The sequence below is a fragment of the Myotis brandtii genome, unplaced genomic scaffold (genome assembly GCF_000412655.1).
Source record: "Myotis brandtii unplaced genomic scaffold, ASM41265v1 scaffold19, whole genome shotgun sequence".
NCBI classification, from domain to species: domain Eukaryota; kingdom Metazoa; phylum Chordata; class Mammalia; order Chiroptera; family Vespertilionidae; genus Myotis; species Myotis brandtii.
Window position 1 is genome coordinate 1434118 of NW_005357075.1, and position 20276 is coordinate 1454393.

General features: G+C 51.4%; 1 protein-coding gene across 1 annotated transcript in view; it reads right to left on the reverse strand.

Moving 5' to 3' along the window:
• BMP1 (bone morphogenetic protein 1) overlaps positions 1–14079 on the reverse strand; it is a 35171-nt gene extending 21092 nt beyond the window's left edge. The window contains exons 1-9 of the mRNA XM_005864623.2: positions 14028–14079; positions 12774–12887; positions 10760–10873; positions 7411–7575; positions 7178–7295; positions 6692–6870; positions 5823–5928; positions 4282–4406; positions 3589–3704 (exon numbers count right to left, since the gene is read on the reverse strand). Coding sequence (XP_005864685.1) covers positions 3589–3704; positions 4282–4406; positions 5823–5928; positions 6692–6870; positions 7178–7295; positions 7411–7575; positions 10760–10873; positions 12774–12887; positions 14028–14079 — 1089 coding nt within the window. The remainder of the gene's footprint in view (positions 1–3588; positions 3705–4281; positions 4407–5822; positions 5929–6691; positions 6871–7177; positions 7296–7410; positions 7576–10759; positions 10874–12773; positions 12888–14027) is intronic.
• Positions 14080–20276: the final 6197 nt, after the last annotated feature.

The following is a 20276-nucleotide window of genomic DNA, read 5'->3' on the forward strand; positions in this document are numbered from 1 at the left end:
CAACCGTGTATGCCACTCCATAAATGTTAATTTCACTACTGGAGTGGAGTTTGCTTGAGATACTTTGATATCTGAAATCCTGGAAGTAAGTCCAGAATCCTGGAAGTAACAGGGAGGCAAAGGGGCCCTGGGGAAGTTGGCCAGGGCTCGCTCATTTAACAGATGAAGAACAGAGAATGGTTAACAGCATGATGCTGACTGCACTCCTGCTACGAGCTAGGCAGTGCTCTAAGCGCGTTACGTACATAGCCTTGTTTAATCCTCATATCAACCCCAGGAGGGAGGGACTATCACCAGGCCCATTTTACAAATGGGGAAACAAAGACACAGAGTTTAAGCAACTTTCCCAGTAAGAGCACAACTGGGAGTCAAACTCAGGTGCTCTGTCCCTTTTTTTTTTTAAATCCTCACCCGAGGATGTGTTTATTGATTTGAGAGAGAGAAATATCGATGTAAGAGAGAAACATCAATCGGTTGCCTCCCATACACGCCCCAACCGGGGATCAAACCTAAAACCTTTTGGTTTAAAGGACGACGCTCCAACCAGCTGAGCCACCCGGCCAGGGCTCAGATACTCTGTCTCTGAAACTTACAACCTTAACCACTATTCCATGTGGCCTCCTCAGGCCTGCCAATCTATTTTTCCCAAAAGCTGTGCAAAAAAAAAACACCAAGCATTAATGTTCCCTCCATCCTCAGCGCCCCAGACCCTTCAGTGCCTGAGAAGCAGGACTTAGAGGAGGGCCCAGCACAGGGAAGGGACATCTGCCCATTAGAGGACAGAAGGTAGAGGTCAGGGAAGGCTTTGCAGAGGAGGGAGAATTTGGTTTGGACCTTGAAGAACAGGCAGGATATGAGAAGGCAGGGATGGGAATGGGGGTGGTAAGTCCAAGAGGCCTCTTAAGTTTTTATCTTCTTGGCTCCTCTGCAGCATGTGACCATGATCTCCCGAAATCACTTTCCTGCTCCTACAGGCTGGCTTTGTTGCTTGGAAAACACTGTAAATCCTCTCGAGGGCAGCTGCTAACTACGTGCAGTGCAGAGACGTGGGGACCCTCAAAGAAACTTTCCCAAGTGGCTCTTTCTGTTTGACATACCCCTACGAGTACAGTTGTATAGGATAAGCTCACATTTCTGGCCATAAGCGGAGAACTGGGAAGACAGTGGAAAACAACCTCTCGACAGCCAAAGAGATGTCAAAGTCCATCGGCTAACACAGGTGGGTTTATTTAAGGTTTGCTGTTGAAAGAGTGTAGACTTTGGAGTCAGACAGTCCTGGAATCGAGCGCTGGTTCCACCACGACTACTGTGTAAACTTGGGCAGATTTACTCACGCCCTTTGAGCCCTGGCTCCCTCATCTGTCCAGTAGGGATATTGGACCCACATCCCAAAACCGTTGTGAGGAGTAATGAAATCTCTCATGTAATATGCCTGGCACATAATTGTTAACAAAGAGCAGCTGTTATTATTGTATGATGTCATCTTCTTCCAGCTCCCCAACCTCTGCGAGCCCTTTAAATGCTCTATCTCCAGGGTTCATCTTTTTTAAAATAATATATTGATTTCAGAGAGGAAAGGAGAGGAAGAGAGAGATAGAAATATCAATGATAAGAGAATCATTGATCAGCTGCTTCCTGCACGCCCTCTACTGGGGATTGAGTCCAAAACTTGGGCATGCGCCCTTGACCGGAATCGAACCTGGGACCTTTCAGTCCGCAGGCCAACACTCTATCCACTGAGCCAAACTGGCTAGGGCCCCAGGGTTCATCTTTGATTCTCTTACAACTCTAACAATTCATCCAGGGCCGTGGGTGGGTTTTATTTTTTGAATTTCTACAACCATGCATTGATTAACCTGAAATTTCTATCTATAGACCACATCTCTCCCTGGACCTACTGGCAGGCCTCCAAAATAAGATGGGAAGTTTTCTGGGAATTATGGAGGGAGCAGGCTGGAGGCAAAGAGACTCCAAGGGCAAGGCCATGAATCCACTAGAGACCAGGGCCAGCCCACGCCAATCTGGAGCAACAGGGTTAGAAGCAGATGCTAACCAAGCTACCAAATCCCTGCTGGCCCAGCAAATCTCCTGAACAGGAAAGAAAGCAATGCTCAGTTTATGCTCCTTGGGGCTGTCTCATGACCCTTTTCATCCATAATGATCATATGCTCAATAATCATTAAGTATTACTATTATTCTCTGCGGTGAGATTTCCAAAGGCTGAAATAGTGAAGACCCTCAGCAGAGGACTGGGAGAAGGCAGGGCATGGTCAGTACAAAACAGCAAAAGGACTGCAATTTTTGAGTTAGATTCAGAAAAAGAAGAACAAGGAAGGGGTGGGTTCACTTTCGATAGAAGATGGTAGAACGTTAACCAAGAGAGATGACGGAATTACTCAACCCTCAGTAGAAGTCTATTGTTAACAAAATAATCTTCAAGTTATGAAAATAAAATAAGCATAGTTTGGAAAGAAAATGGAAGCTCGGTAACAAAGAAGGAGAGTCAGTGAGCAAAGTTAACTCTTGTGTCTAGGCTCAAAAATGACATCAGAGGACAGTCAAATAACTTGCAGATGTGATCAGCGTCTGTAATCTTGAGAACTCGGAAGGAAAGCTTTCCCAACTTCAGAAGGGGGGTATGTGATGTGTGCTTGTGTGCTGGGAACAGGGGTTGGGAGTGAATTCTGGGAATTGCAAACCACTGAGCTGAATGTCAATCCCAATTAAATAGATGGTCTGTGACCATTTAGAAAAGAAACACTTGATTACCAGGAGCCAATTCACTTGAAACAAGGCATGTCACAAATTTCACTTCCATTTTTAAAAGGGGTTTTACTGACAAGGGGATCAGTGGACTTGTTTGGTAAGGCAACCCATCCACATAGTAAGGATTTATTAACCACTTCCTGTGACAGGGATATACATATGACGAAGGTGTGGTTTCAGAAGAAGCTCACATCCCGGTGAACTAGGGGGTGACCTGTGGCTGGATGGCAATGACATTAAATGGGGTCATAGGAGGTAAAATAACTCTGCCCAGAGCCTGCCCATTAACGGGTCAAGCAAGGTCAGTTCAGAGGGAGATCTTAACTCTGCTTTGATTCATGTCCTCTTCAATAATTTGATCAAAGACCAGGTTCTGAAGACCCAGAAGGCCATGCATATCAGAATAAAAGGGATGGCCACCTGCTAGAGGGTGCAGTTTTGATTCAAAATGATCTTGAGTGCTGTTGGGACGAACAATGCCACCATGTTCCAACCCAGGAAAATAAAGTCTTAGAACTAACTCTTGGAAGCAATAAAAATACAAAGGAAATGAAGCTCCTGAGTTCGGTGAGAAGTCTATACTCCATGTGAAAAGCCCGTGAATGGATCTCAGAAACACTAAGAAAAGTGCCTGGCACACAGTAGGTGCTATCTGGGAGCTAGCCTTCGTTTACAAGCACTGGCGGAAGCCCCTCCTCACTGTAGTGCTGCGTCATTCTTGTGGGGTGGATGGGTTTATGATCCCCATGCAGGTCTCTACCAGCCACACTGACTATGGGCTCCCACTCTGTGGTCCTGGCAGAAGAGGGGGTGCTCAGTTACCTTCTCCCCAGGTGTGACGGAGATGCGCCATACACAGTGCATGTGGGCGGAGTAGCCATTGGGGTACTCAGGAGAGGAGAAGTTGCCTGTGCTGTCTTGTAGGGTCTCTCCGCAGGCTGTCAAGGAAAGGAGATAACTGAGTGGCTGGCTGCAGGGGCCCAATCCCCCTGAACTTCTGGCTTCCCCCACCCTGAGCCCTGGCATCTTTGCAGGAGAGGAAAATAGCTCAGGAGTGGGGAGTCTGGGATGGTCCTGTCCCTTTAAGACCCAGCCCTTTCTCCTCACAGATAAGCACACACCATCCTACCTCCCCGCCTAGTGCTGCAGGATGTCCTGTTGTCAAGGCAACTAGGTTCCAGAGTTAAGGTCAGGCTCCTTTGGTGAGCCTCACTTGTCCTCACTCCCTGAGAATTGCTCTGGTCTCTCCATTTTCTGCTCCTGGTGCCCTTCCCCCCACCGCTGCCCGCACCAGTTCCTCAGAAGGTTCGTGGCTCAGTGTTTCACCATCACCTGATCCTAGCGCCAGTTTGGTCCATAACTTGAATACTACCCCTCCCTGGGGGCCCTTCCACCAAGCAGTCTCAGTGTTCTCTAAGGCTCTCAGCTTTAACTTCCTTGGTTCCAGGTCCTGGTCTCTGCCTGCCTGGGGCCCTGCCCTCCGTTCCTCTCCGGCTCATCCCTCCCTGCCCCGACCTGGACACTTGTAGAGCTTGCGGGCCTGGGCGATGTCCCCCTTGCTGAGCCGGGTCCTTTGGCCGATGGGAGGTTTCACTCCATTCACCTCGTACTTGGGAACAATGGTGTCCAGGAAGATGCCCCTGAGGAGGACAAGCCCGACCTGGGTGAGAATCTGATGGAAGGAGGGGTGGCGTGTCTGTGTGCACCCAAGGTCATGACCCTGCCAGAGCCCAGACATTCCTCAGCAGGGTCAGGGACGGGTGGAGACATCTCACCCTGTCATTATGCTGCCCACTGACCAGCAGCCACCCTGCTCCGTGGCAGCCACACCACAGGAGCCTGGGGGAGCCCCAGGAACACTTTGGGAGGTCAGGACACAGGCCCAGGATGCCCTGGGGACCCACTGGTGCCAAGCTCAGTCTGGCCCTGACTCCAAGCACCAGGAGCGCTGTGGATGTGCCTCCAGCCCCTGCTTCTGCAGCCCCTGGGCCGATTCAGCCCTGGCTGCACTTCTCCCAGGATGACCCAGTGCCAACGCTTTAGCCTGTTGGCACAGCTGCTCTGACAGCACCTGGGACAAGGCCAAAGGGCAGGTTCCACCGTGGCCAGAACAGACCCTGGGGACAGCCCCACCATCAGTCCTCCTGTCCTCCTAGTTCCTGCCTTCAAAAGCCTGGGTGTTTCCATCTGGGAGGAGGGGAAGCAGGCAGCCCTTCACCTCCCCAGGGCCCCTGACTCACACCAGCTGGGTGGGACTCAGCAGGAGGTGGAGAGGGATGTGGTGAGAAATGTATGGGGGGCGGGGGGCTGTGGGCGTGGGGGACAGGATGACCTCACCACCCTTCCTCGGTCTCTGTCCCTCAGGTCTGGAGGCAGGAAGAGTGGGTCAGAAGGAGAGCTGAGGACAGGGGGATGACTGCTGTCTGGGACAGAGCCGGAGGGGGGGCAGATAGAGGATGAGGAAAGCCAGGCCTGGGAAAGGCCAGGCAGGAAGGAGTGTGAGGAGGATGAGGGTCGGTTCCCACACTAGGCTAATGAAAAGCTGGGTGAGGATGACTGGCCCATTACCTCCAGGTTCTAGCAGTGACTTTGGGAACCTGGGCCCGGGATAGGAGTAGGTGTATATGTGCTTGTCAGGTGGTGAGGGGGCTGGTCCAGGGCAGGAGCTGGCCTTCGCACAAGTTAGCCAATTACAAAAAAGGCAGCCAGATCAGAAAAATATGCCCCCCTCTGGTCTTCAGCAGAGGGATAACCCAGCTCCTTTGGGCGGACACAGTTCTGGGCCACAGCACACCACCGCCGGCAGAGTAGCTGGATTTCAGCCCCATGGGCCAGGTGCCCTCGGTGTGCACAGCTCTAGGTGAAGCACCCAGGCTGTGTGAGTCCCAGCCCTGCCATGGGCCCAGGGTAGAAGAGGACAGCAGGCCAGGCAGCACCCATGGGTCCTCTGCTTGGGGGCTGCAGCTGCCCAGGGCCCACTCTTGTCCTTGCTGACAACCCCAGCAGGGCAGCCTGGTGCAAAGTGGGAGGCCCCAGAGGGCAGGACAGTCTCTCACCTGGAGAATGTGTTGCGGGCATAGTGCATGATACTGTCAAAATCGTAGGTCTCCCCCAGGGACTCTACCTCTTGGACCTCCATCTTCAGGAAGTTATACTCCTGCCCTGAGAAAACCACGAAAAGGGGGTGGGGGTGGGAGGAGGTAGATCTGTGTGGGACACAGGGTGGGAAATGGGGTCCTCCCTGTACTTGCGAGGCGCCCCCCTACCTGAGGGTCCTGAGAGCAGCCAAGGAAAGCCTGGGGGGAGGGGCAGTCTCTAGAAGAGTGTCCCGCAGAGGGGCGGGGTGAAGGAGGACTTGCTGCAGGGAAGGCTCAAGGGAGTATGGGAAGGAAGCACCCATTTCTAGAACCACAGCAAGATGAAAGCAGTGAAGAGCGGAGGAGGCTGGGAGAGAGGGCGGAAACAGGAAGGGAGGGAAGAGCATAGCTAGGAGAAGGGAGAGGGAAAAAACCCTTGGAGGGCAGAAGAGGCAACGAGCAGAAGACTGGGTAAAAGTGAAGCGAAAGACTCAGCACGGGAGTGGGCTGACCCCTCCCCAAACCCCACCCTGAGAGCCAGCTGGGTTCTGGCTGCAGCGGATGGTTCCTGTGTCCAGGATCTGGACCTGTGGTGGGGGTGGGGGTGCCCAAAGTGGCTCCACAACTGATCTGTGGTCCCTGAGCTGCTACTGGCTGGAGCAGATGCCTCAGGGGCGGGGTCTGGGCCAACCTGGGCCCTAGGCTGGGCTGGGACTACAGGCTGAGTTGATCAAAGGTGATGACTAGAGGGAGCAGCTGCCACCCCCAGCAGGGGCCCTGGAGAGGGGGCATGGGCAGGAGCCACGGCGTCCCGCCCCCTACCCCACCCCCCAGGTCGAAGTGCATACCTGGCTGGATGTTCTCGCGCACGATGGAGACGTGGCGGTCCCGGTCGGGCCGCGTGTGCTCGTGCCAGAAGCCGATGACGTGGCCCAGCTCATGCACCACGATTCCAAACTTGTCACAGTTCTTGCCGATGGAGATGGCCTGCGGGCCCCCACCACGGCGACCCACGTAGGAGCAGCACCTGGAGGGCGGGGCCAGCTCAGGGGGGCGGTCCCGAGCTGGGGGAGTGCATCCACTCAGGGGCCGGGCTAGGCTGCCAGGGGGGCGGGGAGCGGAGGGGCAAGGGAGGGGCTGGCAGGTATGCTCGGGATGTGTGCAGCGTCACAGCACGTCACAGCCACATCCTGGGGAGCATTTCTGGGGAGATGCCTCAAGGCAGGAGGGAACGTTGACGCAGATCTGTGCGCAGGTGGGGCAGCTGCAGGGCCCAGGGCAGAACAGGGGTTGGGGCATGGCCGAGGGTACACTGCCCAGGGGCCCCTGCTCACCCGCAGGGTCGATAGGTGAATACAATGTAGCTGTCCTCGTCGGTGCGCTCCAGGAAGGTAACACAGGTGTGCTTCTCCCAGTGCCGCATGGCCTGCCGGAAGACTGCCCTCTGGCTGCCTGCGGGACAGAGGCGGCCAGGCTGTCACACTGTCAGGTGGGCCTGCCTCCACCCACTGCGCAAGAGTTCCCGCCTGATGGGCAGAGGCCACCACCATGCGGCCGGACTGCTCACCAGTGAAGTTTCCCCCAATGACAAAGGGGATGACCCCATCAGGCCACACGCGCTCGGGTCTGGACGTCGCCGCCCGCCGGCTCCGGGACCTGCTTCTCCACCTCCCCGGGCTTCTCCTCCGAGGCTGCCCGTTAGCCTGCTGGCAGCTGGGGGTAGAGGTGTTTCCTGGAATTGAAATAATAAGACATTGGTAGCAAGTGAGTGAAGGGGGAGAGGGGGAAACAAATTACAATCATTCTTCATTTTGGGGGGATTCCAGATTTACCCATCCACTACCATTTATTTGTAGCCCCCAAATCAGTACCCTTTAACTCAGTGTTCTCAACCTTGGCTGCACATTAGAATCACCTGGGAATCTTTTTAAAATCCTGATTTCTGGGCCTCATCCTCCGGAAATTCTGTTTCTTTGTTATGGGGTGGGGCCACAACATTAGTAACAAAGAAACAGAATTTCTGGAGGATGAGGCCCAGAAATCAGGATTTTTAAAAGATTCCCAGGTGATTCTAATGTGCAGCCAAGGTTGAGAACCACTGCTTTAACTCTTTCTTTTTTCTAAGAGTTGAGACAATTTGAAATTTAACTTAAAACCAAGTTTAATTGTAGAGAGTTACCCACCATTTAGGCCACATCTAAATTTACTTTAATAAGTAATACTTTATACTTATTTCCTAGATTGAGGTTCAGTGTTTTCATTTTATTTGCCATGTCTAGGGTTAAACATTTATTACATTCCCCTCCCTTTTTTTAAAGTTACTCAGTTTTCAAAATATGTAACTGAGAGTCTACTAAAAGCAAAGCACTGTATTAGATTATTAGGGTGATTCAAATATGACCAAGATTTTGATCTTGTCATTAGGGAGTGTGTAATAAATACACTGGTTGGTAGGAGAAATGAGACAGGTACTCAGGTAATTCCAGAACAAGTTAGAAGATGTAAAAACCAGTCTCAACGTGGCTTCTTCTGTGTACCCGTAGTTCCCTCCGCTCTTTCATGGTCGTTTGCTGACATGCACAGGGCAGTGAAAAATCTGAGTCACTCAACACACACCTTCCCAGTTGAGGTCCTACAAGATGGTGAACAAGTATGTTTCCCCGTCTACTTAGTGCCATGTTTTTGGCATTTCTGCGCTTGTTCTGTTGGTGATTTTGCTGTACAAAATGCTGCACTTTCCCCATTGCACTGAAGTGCTGTCTGCTGTTCATATGTACAAGAGGCTGGTGATGTGTCTTATGGAGAAAATACATGTATCAGATAAGCTTCAGTCAGGCATGAGTCATAGTGCTGTTGGCCATGAGTTCAATGTCAATGAATCAGCTGTATATTACAAGGGTGTCTCTAAACAGAAACACACATAAGACAGGGCTACATGTATTGGTGAGTTATGAAAATTTTGTGACCACAGGCTCACAGGAACTTAACTGTATTTCTCTTAGTGTTCGCTAATTCAGTGTTCAAAGTGACTGAATAGAGTGACTATAAAGTTATTCCATAACTTCGTGCAGAGCTACCACGCATAGTGAGGGTTGACTGTAACGAAAAAAGGGAACAGTGGGGTACTGGGAACTGTGGGGACCTGAGACTGGGAAATGTTCCCTCTCGTCCAATAAACCTTCATGTTTGTGGCACATACAGAACTTGATACATTCTTGCACGTATTCCCAAACACATGTTCTCATTGGACACCGTAGCGCTCTGGGATGGACAGGGAACGTCACTATCTACCTTTGACAGGTGAGGAAACTAAGGTCAAAGTCACGTGATGGGTTAGTGGCGGCCTAGGTCAGTGATGGCGAACCTGTGACACGCGTGTCAGAGGTGACACGCGAACTCATTTTTTTGGTTGATTTTTCTTTGTTAAATGGCATTTAAATATATAAAATAAATATCAAAAATATAAATCTTTGTTTTACTATGGTTGCAAATATGAAAAAATTTCTATATGTGACACGGCACCAGAGTTAAGTTAGGGTTTTTCAAAATGCTGACACGCGGAGCTCAAAAGGTTCGCCATCACTGGCCTAGGTGATCCAGCTCCATCCTCCATTCTGCTCTCAGGTACTCAGGTAATTCCGGTCTATTAGTTCCCACTAAGGTCGAGTAAGACTTGCTAGTTACCAGGTCATCCTCCAATGCCAGCTGCTCTCTGGGGTAGTTTGATTTTCACTCCATGAACTGCCCATGCAAGGGCAGCTGGACAAGACAACTGCCTGGCACCACCAGAGTGTGCCCAGAACAGGCTCCAGGTGAGCATCCGCACCCTTTGGTAATAGGAGAGCGACCGTGCTCCAGGGCAGTGAGGAGGTTGGACAGAAGTGAGGTCATCCCAGGCCTCATCCTTCCCATTCCCTCACCCATTTACAAGTACCAGGTGGGTTGTTAGGTGTTTAGACCACATTCTGGGATAAGAAGGACCCATCTCTGACCTTGAATAGCTTTGAGTCCAGCTGGGAAGACAGACACATAAACAAATCGTTGCAATGTAGTGCAGTAAGTGAGATGCTAACAATGTAAGCGCAGAGCAGAGAGAGCATGGAAAGTGGAGGCACAGTCATGTCTTGGGGGCAGGGGGGCGGGCGATCAGGGAAGTTTTCACAAGAGAAACTCTTGCAATGGGTCTGGGAGGATGCAAGAAGCTTGCAAGGTGGGAGCAGGAGGAGAAGCCAGGGGGGATTGTGGGGGTGAGGGAAGAGCCTTGGGTTTGGAGTGAGAGGCTTGGTTCCTGTCCCAGCTCTGCCACTGACCAGCTTTGTGATTTTGAGCAAGTCACATTACCGCCGTGAACCTCAGTGTCGCGGGAGTTGTCCTAACAGTTACCTTTGAAGGTGGTTGGGGACAGTCAAGTTAGACAGTGCTTTTGAAAGTACTTTGTAAACTGTAAGCAAAAAGAAGGTCAGTTCTTAGCTCCTGGGAATGTCTGGGGAAGGGATAAAGATATCCTAAGCCAGTGGTTCTCAACCTTCCTAATGCCGCGACCCTTTAACACAGTTCCTCATGTTGTGGTGACCCCCAACCATAAAATTATTTTCATTGCTACTTCATAACTGTAATTTTGCTACTGTTATGAATCGTAATGTAAATATCTGATATGCAGGATGTATTTTCATTGTTACAAATTGAACATAATTAAAGCATAGTGATTAATCACAAAAACAATATGTAATTATATATGTGTTTTCCGATGGTCTTAGGCGACCCACAGGTTGAGAACCGCTGTCCTAAGGGAAGATAAGCCCTTATGCTGAGTTCAAGCTCATGGCCTCTGTCCCGGGAGGCCAGGAGGGTCCTGGTTTCTCCAATTCTGGAACCCATTTCTGAGACACAGGAGGGCGAGTCCGTACCCAGTGTACCTGCAGCTGTGATGGAAGACCTGCGGATCGTACGCTGTCTGAAGTCCGAGGCCTGCTGCACCTGGAAGGCCCTCAGATCCTCCTCATCCAGGGCGATGTCCCCGAGGAAGGCAGCTAGAGGGGAAAGAAGAGGCCAGGTGCTGAGTGAGTCCTCCTACCCAGCACTGACAGCCCCAAACCTGTGGGCACACCCCAGCCCCCACAGCAACTTTACTCCTAACTCTGAGGAAGGCGGGCAGTGGGGGCTGACTCGGGATCTCTTGGGAGACTCATGCTTCCTTTTTTAGTTGGGATCCCAGCAAAACTGATGCCCAGCCCCTAGAGACCTTTAGCTCCAGGAAGACACAGTTATGTCATTTATTCCATCGTTCTTGCGCAAATACTTAGTCAGTACCCACTGTGGGCCAAGCACCACTCCAGTGATTAGCAAGACAAATGAGGTCCCTGCTCCCGTGGAGCTGACCTTCAACAACACACAAGTAAACAAAGACTGAGTTTGAGAATTCCAGACGGTGGTGAGTGCTACGAAGGAAATAGAAGGTCAGATGATAGAGTGTCCACTTTATGGGCCCATAACCTTGGCAGTGTGCTGAGCATGTGGTAATCACTCCACAAATGCTGTGTCAATTATAATGAGGAGGGGATAGGAATAAAAAGTGGAACAGACAGGAACTTTAGGAAAACCAGGACACGTGATGGGAGCTTCCCAGCCAGGAGGAAAAGGGTTAATAGTTCAAGTGACTTCTATTCAGTCTCAGGGTCCACTCTCTGGAGGAAGAAAGTACTGGGGGGAAGGAGCTCCCAGTGTTTCTGGAGAGATGGGCTAAACAGTCTATCTGCTTTTTGAGAAATTAGGAGCCAGAGGAAACAGGCCGTAGAGCTGAGCGCTCTGGAAGGAGCTCAGACGTAAGCTTCACGCAGGGCTGGGGTTAGGGGGGGCGGATGCAGGAGGCGGAGCGGAGGGCAGCTTCCCTACAGCTCCACCCTGGCAACATCTGCTTCTCATCCCAGTGCTACACGGGCCTGGTGGGCAGCATGACACAAGTTGTTTTAACCTTGAGGCCTTGCACACACACAGGTTCCTCCTCCCCAGATGGCCAGCTGGGTGGACACACACACACACACACACACACAGAATCAAGATACACGGGGTTCGTGCTCCTACAGACACAGGGTGACATCCACATTCATGCCATCAAACAGAGCTCCGCAAAGTCACAGGAACACACCTGCACACATGACCAGTGCCCGCACCTCCCTGAAAGGTGTGCGGCCCTGGATAATGTTTGTCTGAGTGAAGCATCATGTTGCTATTCTCTGGGCCTGCAAACACGTGCTCACAGATACACACGCTCTGTAGCTGTGACCGAGAGCTGGATCGGCAGAGTGTGGGAGTGACTTGAGCAGTTATCGAGGTCAGCTCTCCCTCTTACAGATGCAGAAACTGAGGCCCAGAAGGGAAATGATTTAGCCAAGACCATGCTGATAGACACTAGACAGGCAGGATTTATAGTTCAGGCCTCCTGGTTCCCAGTTCAGTGCTTACTGCACTCAAGGTCATTACTTTTGTAAAACCCATATTGTAAATACATATACACAAAAACAGACACTCGAACACACACACACACACACGACAAAAAATACACACACGGTCACAGACAGTCCCAAAAAACACACATGCACAAGCTCCAGCACACACAAACCGACTCTAAATTCTGAACTCATTAAGCCAGTAACAGTAGCGATAATGATGCCTGTATACTATTAAATGTCTGTTAAGATTTATGTGGTGTTTTCCAGTTGACAAAGTATTTTCACAGCCCTAACTGGTTTGGCTCAGCGGATAGAGCGTCGGCCTGCGGACTGAAGGGTCCCAGGTTCGATTCCGGTCAAGGGCATGTACCTTGGTTGTCAAGCTCATGGCCTCTGTCCCGGGAGGCCAGGAGGGTCCTGGTTTCTCCAATTCTGGAACCCATTTCTGAGACACAGGAGGGCGAGTCCGTACCCAGTGTACCTGCAGCTGTGATGGAAGACCTGCGGATCGTACGCTGTCTGAAGTCCGAGGCCTGCTGCACCTGGAAGGCCCTCAGATCCTCCTCATCCAGGGCGATGTCCCCGAGGAAGGCAGCTAGAGGGGAAAGAAGAGGCCAGGTGCTGAGTGAGTCCTCCTACCCAGCACTGACAGCCCCAAACCTGTGGGCACACCCCAGCCCCCACAGCAACTTTACTCCTAACTCTGAGGAAGGCGGGCAGTGGGGGCTGACTCGGGATCTCTTGGGAGACTCATGCTTCCTTTTTTAGTTGGGATCCCAGCAAAACTGATGCCCAGCCCCTAGAGACCTTTAGCTCCAGGAAGACACAGTTATGTCATTTATTCCATCGTTCTTGCGCAAATACTTAGTCAGTACCCACTGTGGGCCAAGCACCACTCCAGTGATTAGCAAGACAAATGAGGTCCCTGCTCCCGTGGAGCTGACCTTCAACAACACACAAGTAAACAAAGACTGAGTTTGAGAATTCCAGACGGTGGTGGGTGCTACGAAGGAAATAGAAGGTCAGATGATAGAGTGTCCACTTTATGGGCCCATAACCTTGGCAGTGTGCTGAGCATGTGGTAATCACTCCACAAATGCTGTGTCAATTATAATGAGGAGGGGATAGGAATAAAAAGTGGAACAGACAGGAACTTTAGGAAAACCAGGACACGTGATGGGAGCTTCCCAGCCAGGAGGAAAAGGGTTAATAGTTCAAGTGACTTCTATTCAGTCTCAGGGTCCACTCTCTGGAGGAAGAAAGTACTGGGGGGAAGGAGCTCCCAGTGTTTCTGGAGAGATGGGCTAAACAGTCTATCTGCTTTTTGAGAAATTAGGAGCCAGAGGAAACAGGCCGTAGAGCTGAGCGCTCTGGAAGGAGCTCAGACGTAAGCTTCACGCAGGGCTGGGGTTAGGGGGGGCGGATGCAGGAGGCGGAGCGGAGGGCAGCTTCCCTACAGCTCCACCCTGGCAACATCTGCTTCTCATCCCAGTGCTACACGGGCCTGGTGGGCAGCATGACACAAGTTGTTTTAACCTTGAGGCCTTGCACACACACAGGTTCCTCCTCCCCAGATGGCCAGCTGGGTGGACACACACACACACACACACACACAGAATCAAGATACACGGGGTTCGTGCTCCTACAGACACAGGGTGACATCCACATTCATGCCATCAAACAGAGCTCCGCAAAGTCACAGGAACACACCTGCACACATGACCAGTGCCCGCACCTCCCTGAAAGGTGTGCGGCCCTGGATAATGTTTGTCTGAGTGAAGCATCATGTTGCTATTCTCTGGGCCTGCAAACACGTGCTCACAGATACATGCTCTTCTGTAGCTGTGACCGAGAGCTGGATCGGCAGAGTGTGGGAGTGACTTGAGCAGTTATTGAGGTCAGCTCTCCCTTTTACAGATGCAGAAACTGAGGCCCAGAAGGGAAATGATTTAGCCAAGACCATGCTGATAGACACTAGACAGGCAGGATTTATAGTTCAGGCCTCCTGGTTCCCAGTTCAGTGCTTACTGCACTCAAGGTCATTACTTTTGTAAAACCCATATTGTAAATACATATACACAAAAACAGACACACACACACACACACACACACACGACAAAAAATACACACACGGTCACAGACAGTCCCAAAAAACACACATGCACAAGCTCCAGCACACACAAACCGACTCTAAATTCTGAGCTCATTAAGCCAGTAACAGTAGCGATAATGATGCCTGTATACTATTAAATGTCTGTTAAGATTTATGTGGTGTTTTCCAGTTGACAAAGTATTTTCACAGCCCTAACTGGTTTGGCTCAGCGGATAGAGCGTCGGCCTGCGGACTGAAGGGTCCCAGGTTCGATTCCGGTCAAGGGCATGTACCTTGGTTGTGGGCACATCCCCAGTAGGGGGTGTGCAGGAGGCAGCTGATCAATGTTTCTCTCTCATCGATGTTTCTAACTCTCTATCCCTCTCCCTTCCTCTCTAAAGTCAATAAAATATATTAAAAAAAAAAGTACTTTCACAATAATGAATTCATTTAATCCTGGCCCACCCAGTACATGCCCATTAAGCCATACTCCACCCATGCACTTGCCTAGGAGTGTCCATTACAAACTCATGGAGAGATAACCTCCCTGACTTTAGAGATCAGAATACTTGGGCCTAAGAGGGGAAATGACTTGTCCAAAGTCACCAGCCCATAAATGACCCAGGATCTCTTCCACCACATGAAAAAGATTCTCTTATTAAAAATGCTACCCCTGGCTCAGCAACTGATGGGACAGCAACAGAAGACACTTCTCAGCTGACATGCAAAGGTAGCCTTAGCAAGGATATGTGATGCGAGGTACATCCCAAGGGAGCAGTGGTGGGTTTCTACAGGCCAACCTTCACACAGGCCTCACAGGCCACATGAACACCCCCAGACACTGCACTTCCAGGCTCACGCACCCACACCCATGGACATCACCACATACATGTGTGGCTGGATATTTAGACTCCCCTTTGGACATAGCCACAAAGAGCAAGGTCTTTGGAGTCAGGCAAATCTGTCTTTGAATCCCAACTTGGCTACTTCTGGCTGACAAGTCATATAGACTCTGCTAAACCTCAATTTTCTCTTATATTTAGAGGAGCCAATAAAAGAATCTATCTCCTAGGATTTATTGACATGAAAGAAGGCATGTAAATGAAGCACCTAGGACAAAGCCTGGAGCATAGCAAGCACTGTTAATGGACACTGTTAATATTACCCTGATAACAATCCCATAAGCTCCAGTTCAGCTCTCCACTTTCTGGGGGCACACGGGTTCACCCACAGGGGCCTCCTGGCTGAGTGAAGCCCGAGTGCTCAGAGCTGTGCTGGCCTGTGGGACAGGGGCAGTGAGGAGGCCAGTGGAAGGCTGGACAGGCCCTGGGCTGGCCACAGAGTTTGTCTGCATAGCCAGTGCCCTGGGGTGGGGATGTCATGACTGAAGAATGCGTGGGAACTGTGGGGGCGGGGAGAGATGAGGTGGGCAAGAGAGCCTGATGGCCAGGAGCTAGGCCTGAAGGCCCTGCCCATTTGGGATCCCCACTAGGGACTCTAGGAAATCTGGATGCTGGGGAGTACAGGACTCCCCTCCTCTTATGGAAAAAAGCCCTGGGGTCAAGGTCAGGACAGTAGTTGTTTTTAACATGGAATCGAAAGTTTTTGTTTTGTTTCCTGGCTGTAAACCAGCCAGGAGCACTCATGGCTGCTCCATCACTAGGTCTCAGGGGTAGGAGAGAAAAGAAGAGAGCCCACTGGATCCCATGTACCCATCGTTCAGGTTGGCCTCTTGACTTTACAGTCTCTTCCTCTGGGGTGTTGCAAGGCACCTCTTTAGGGGGGGACGGAGAGGAGCTGTCTGGTGAGATGAAACCCCAACACCATGTGTACTGGGCATACACAGGTCCATCACACAACTGCAAGCTTCTAGCTGGGACAAGGCATGTTCAAGCTCCCACAAATGTTCATACTTAATCACAAGTGTCCACTATGCACAGGGGCATATTTGCACACACATGCACTCAGAAGTACACACATGGATAGCTGAAGAGAAGACTTGCCCACCAAACAGGGGCACATCCACAAATGTGCAAAAACACACTCAGCCACTTTCCGGTGTAAGCCCTAGTATTTTCCTGCACGCAAATAACTGTATGTGCATACCCCATTTCCTATGCCATGCCATTGAAGAAGGGCACCTTTAGAAATAGTGAGTGTGGGAGGTAGATAGGTAATTAGTCGAATCCTCTGGAGGATATCCTTAGGACATCCTTAGTGGCCCGAGGAATAACATATTCTACTCCTCCCTCTTCCCCCCAAATCTCTGGAGAAACCAGACTATCTGAGAGTTCCTTCTCCCTGGGGAGTCCCATTGGTTCCCCTCAATCTGGAGCCCAGGGAGATTGTAAGTCTTTTCCACCTCCCTTGGGGCACGTAAAAGAGAAGGTGACTCAGGGGGCAGGGGCACAAGTGGGAAGGTGATTCATTCAGAGTGTCTGGAGGGGGAATGTGGTCTGGCAACAGAAGGGATTGCAGCATCCTAAGCTTGGAACCTATTCCTCTGAGGCTGGGCCACGAGGCTTCCGGGGTGAGGGTGGTGATGAGGGCTGATGAGCTAACGGCCCACCTCACCTCCCAAAGCAGACCTCTGAGCTGCCAGGTGAGGCTGAAGTAAGGCCCTCGCTGGCTAGGGAGCAGTGCTATGGTCTTCCCTGCTTATGGGAGCAACTGGGTCCCAATTCCTGCCTCCAAGTCTCTCCCAGAGCCCTGCCAAGTCACCCGGGCAGCCACATGGAGCTGGGTGTCTCGGGGAAGGACACCCTTGATGGTTTGGCAACCTAACATCGACGAAATCAGGACTTGCAATCTCCCTGGGCAAGAGTGAGTGAGCAAAAGAGGGGGGGCGGCAGGGCCAGTGCTCAATGGAACCAGCTCCCAGCACACACACAAAGACCAGCTCGGTGTCCTGCTTATTGCTCTGGTTTTGCCCAGAAGATCCAGAAACCTCTCCAGGGCATGAAGGGTCTTAATGTTGCCCTTACTGCCGAGTTGTATCTGCAGTAAGGGCAAATAGTGTTGTGTCTGACAGTAATAGCAAGAGGTGACCTCAAATGAAGCAGCCTCGCTATCCTGAGAGATCGCAGGTGAGCCCGGAGAGTCAATGGGGCTTTCATTCTTGGTCCTCTGTGCGCAAGGAGGAGGAGCAGGAAGAGGAGAGACCTGGAGAGGGTCGTGTGAGCAGGGGTAAGCAGGCACATCAGGTGCATCCAAAGGAAGGACAGGCATGCCTTGGAGATGTTGCAGGTTTAGTTCCAGAGCACCGCAATAAAGTTAATACCACAATAAAGCGAGTCACACGAAAATTTTGCTTTCTCAGGGCATATAAAAGTTACGGTTACGTTATATTGTAGTCTATTAAGTGTGCAATAGCGTTGTGTCTAAAAATGTACATACCTTAATTAAAAATATTTTAATGATAAAAAATGCTAACAATCATCTGAATCTATTGGGAAAATGGCACTGACAGACTTGCTTGACATAGGGTGTCACAAACTTGCAATTTGTTAAAAACACAAGTATCTGCGAAGCACAATAAAATGAGGGATGCCTGCAGAGCCACCTCCAACCTGGAGGTCAGGGATCAGAGGGAGCAAGAGGCAGGGCCTGGCAGGAGAAACAGAGAAAAGAGCCTGGGGACCTGAGGGTTGAGGATGTGGGTGTGGGGTCTTAAGGATTCTGGGCGGAGGGAGGCAGGGCTACACCAGTCACACCCAGGAGGGAGGCCTGATCTGACCCTGATTCTTGGCCTTGTCAGGCTCTTGGGCGCTCTCAGCCACCCTCAGGTCTGGCCCAGCTCCCCACCAGCCTCACTTCACTCTGGTGTAGAGCTTTCTCCAGAACCCTTGTTTGAAGTTCCAAGTCAGCCAGCCCCACCCTAACATGAAATCTGAGACTAGGGATACAGCCCTCAGCCTCCTGCTGCTCTGAAAATCACTCCCAACTTCCAACTAGTAGTGAAATATGTCAGATTGACTTCCTACCCATTCTTTAAGGCCTTGCTCCAGCCTGCCTCCTCCATGAAGGCGCCCAAACCTTCCCAGCCTGCTCTGCTCCCCATTGCTCCACCACCACCACCATACCCGGGCTGCAGGGGGGACGGAAGCTCCTTGAGCCTTGAGGGTCTTTCCCTCCAAGGTAGTACACACACCTCTTGGTTTGTGCTGTTGGTTACTTCCCCATGTATTGTCCCCTCCCGGACAGCAAGGTCCTTGAGGGCAGGGGCCATGCCTGACATTTCTCTGCGTCTCCCACAACTTCAAGCCCAGGGCCTGACACATATGAGGCATTCAGTAAATGTAGATCAGTTGAGTGAATAAGTGACACAAAGACAGAGTTGGGGAGACACTCACTTTTCCTGAAAACCAAGCCAATCCGCTCCAAAAAAAAAAAATGAAGTGAGAGTGTGGGACACAGAAAACGGAGTAGACAGCCAACATTTATTTAGTGCTTATTTATTATTTATTTAGCGTGCGTTAAGCTCTAATAAGTGTTTTATATATGTTCTCATAGTTACTCCTTACCACCAACTCTGCAGAGAGGTGTACTGTCAGTTCCATTTTACAGGTGAGAAAAGTGAAGTTCACAGATGCTAATTAACATTCCCAAGGTGGTACATCTAATGAGTTGAGGATCCAGGATTGACAGCTAGGCCTGCCTGCCCACGCTCTGTCCACTTAGCCTCACGCCCACTGGAAGCCCAGGGAGAAAGATGACAGCTAACTCGGCGGCTTACCCACAGCCCAGCAGGGGTGGGGGATGAAGGGCAGAGGGATTCGGTTTCTCTGTGGGAAGAGGTTCCTATTCTGCAGTTTTCAGTGATCCATCCACCCAAAGATGGGTCCCCAGGGTCAGGACTCCAGCAACCTGCCCCCCTCCCACCCCTTGCGCCACACACAGGCACTCCTAGAAGTCCAGGAGCTGTGCCACTCACTGCCTCTGGCTCTGGCTCTGGAGGAAGGCTGAAGTCAGAGGCAGGAAGTCAAGGAAAGGTTCTGATATCTTATGCCCTGTGTGTTCTCTTGTCCCAAGCAGCCTATTCAGGGTCATCGGATCAGGCAAATAGCCGGAGTGCCTGGCCATCTGGTCACTGCTGGGGCAAGACCTTTCTGGGCCTAGCAGGAGTGAAGAGGTTACACAGTCTTCATGGACAAAGAACACACACACACACACACACACACACACACTCCGGGCCCTGACCTCAGCTAATAACTCTCCAGTGTCTATGGCCAGAGAGAGCGGATATGCAGTGTCTGAGTTCTCTGCGTTTCCCCCCAGCTGGGCCTTGGCGAGCGCCTGGCACACAGGGGCAGAGGTAGGTCCCCTCCTGCACTGGCTTCTCTGACTTTGACAGCTGTCTCCTCTGCCCCGGGACGGCTGCTGTGCTGGTGAGGACCCCCGAGACACCCAGGGACCATGATCTCAGAGGACCCCTGGAAAAGCCTTCTCCCACTTGTGCCGGGTGGGGCCTCAGGAGACCTGCTCCTGGGAGATGAGGGCCACCCCAAACCGGGAACCCGGAGACAGATGTGCATTCCCAGGGCAGCCCAGGCAGACAGGCTGGAAAACATCAGTGTCCTAGAGCCAGAGGCTAGGGAGAAGTCTCTCTCTCTCTCTCTCTCTCTCTCTCTCGTTTGGCCAGAAAAGTTTCCTGCGGGAGGAAAAGCCTCCTTGGCTGCAGGTTTCTCTCAGGACCCAGGGAGCTTGCCCCCAGGAATCCTCTAGGAAGACAAGAGGCATCGGCTTCCACCAACGGCCCAAAAGTTCAGTCTTAAAAGTCCCCCAAACTTCCCCTCCCTCTCTCCCTCCTTCTTTTGTTCCCCACAGCATTGCCAACCAGGCAGCTCCAGCATTCCCACACCGGACCGTCCTCCCCCACCCGAACCCCCGCAG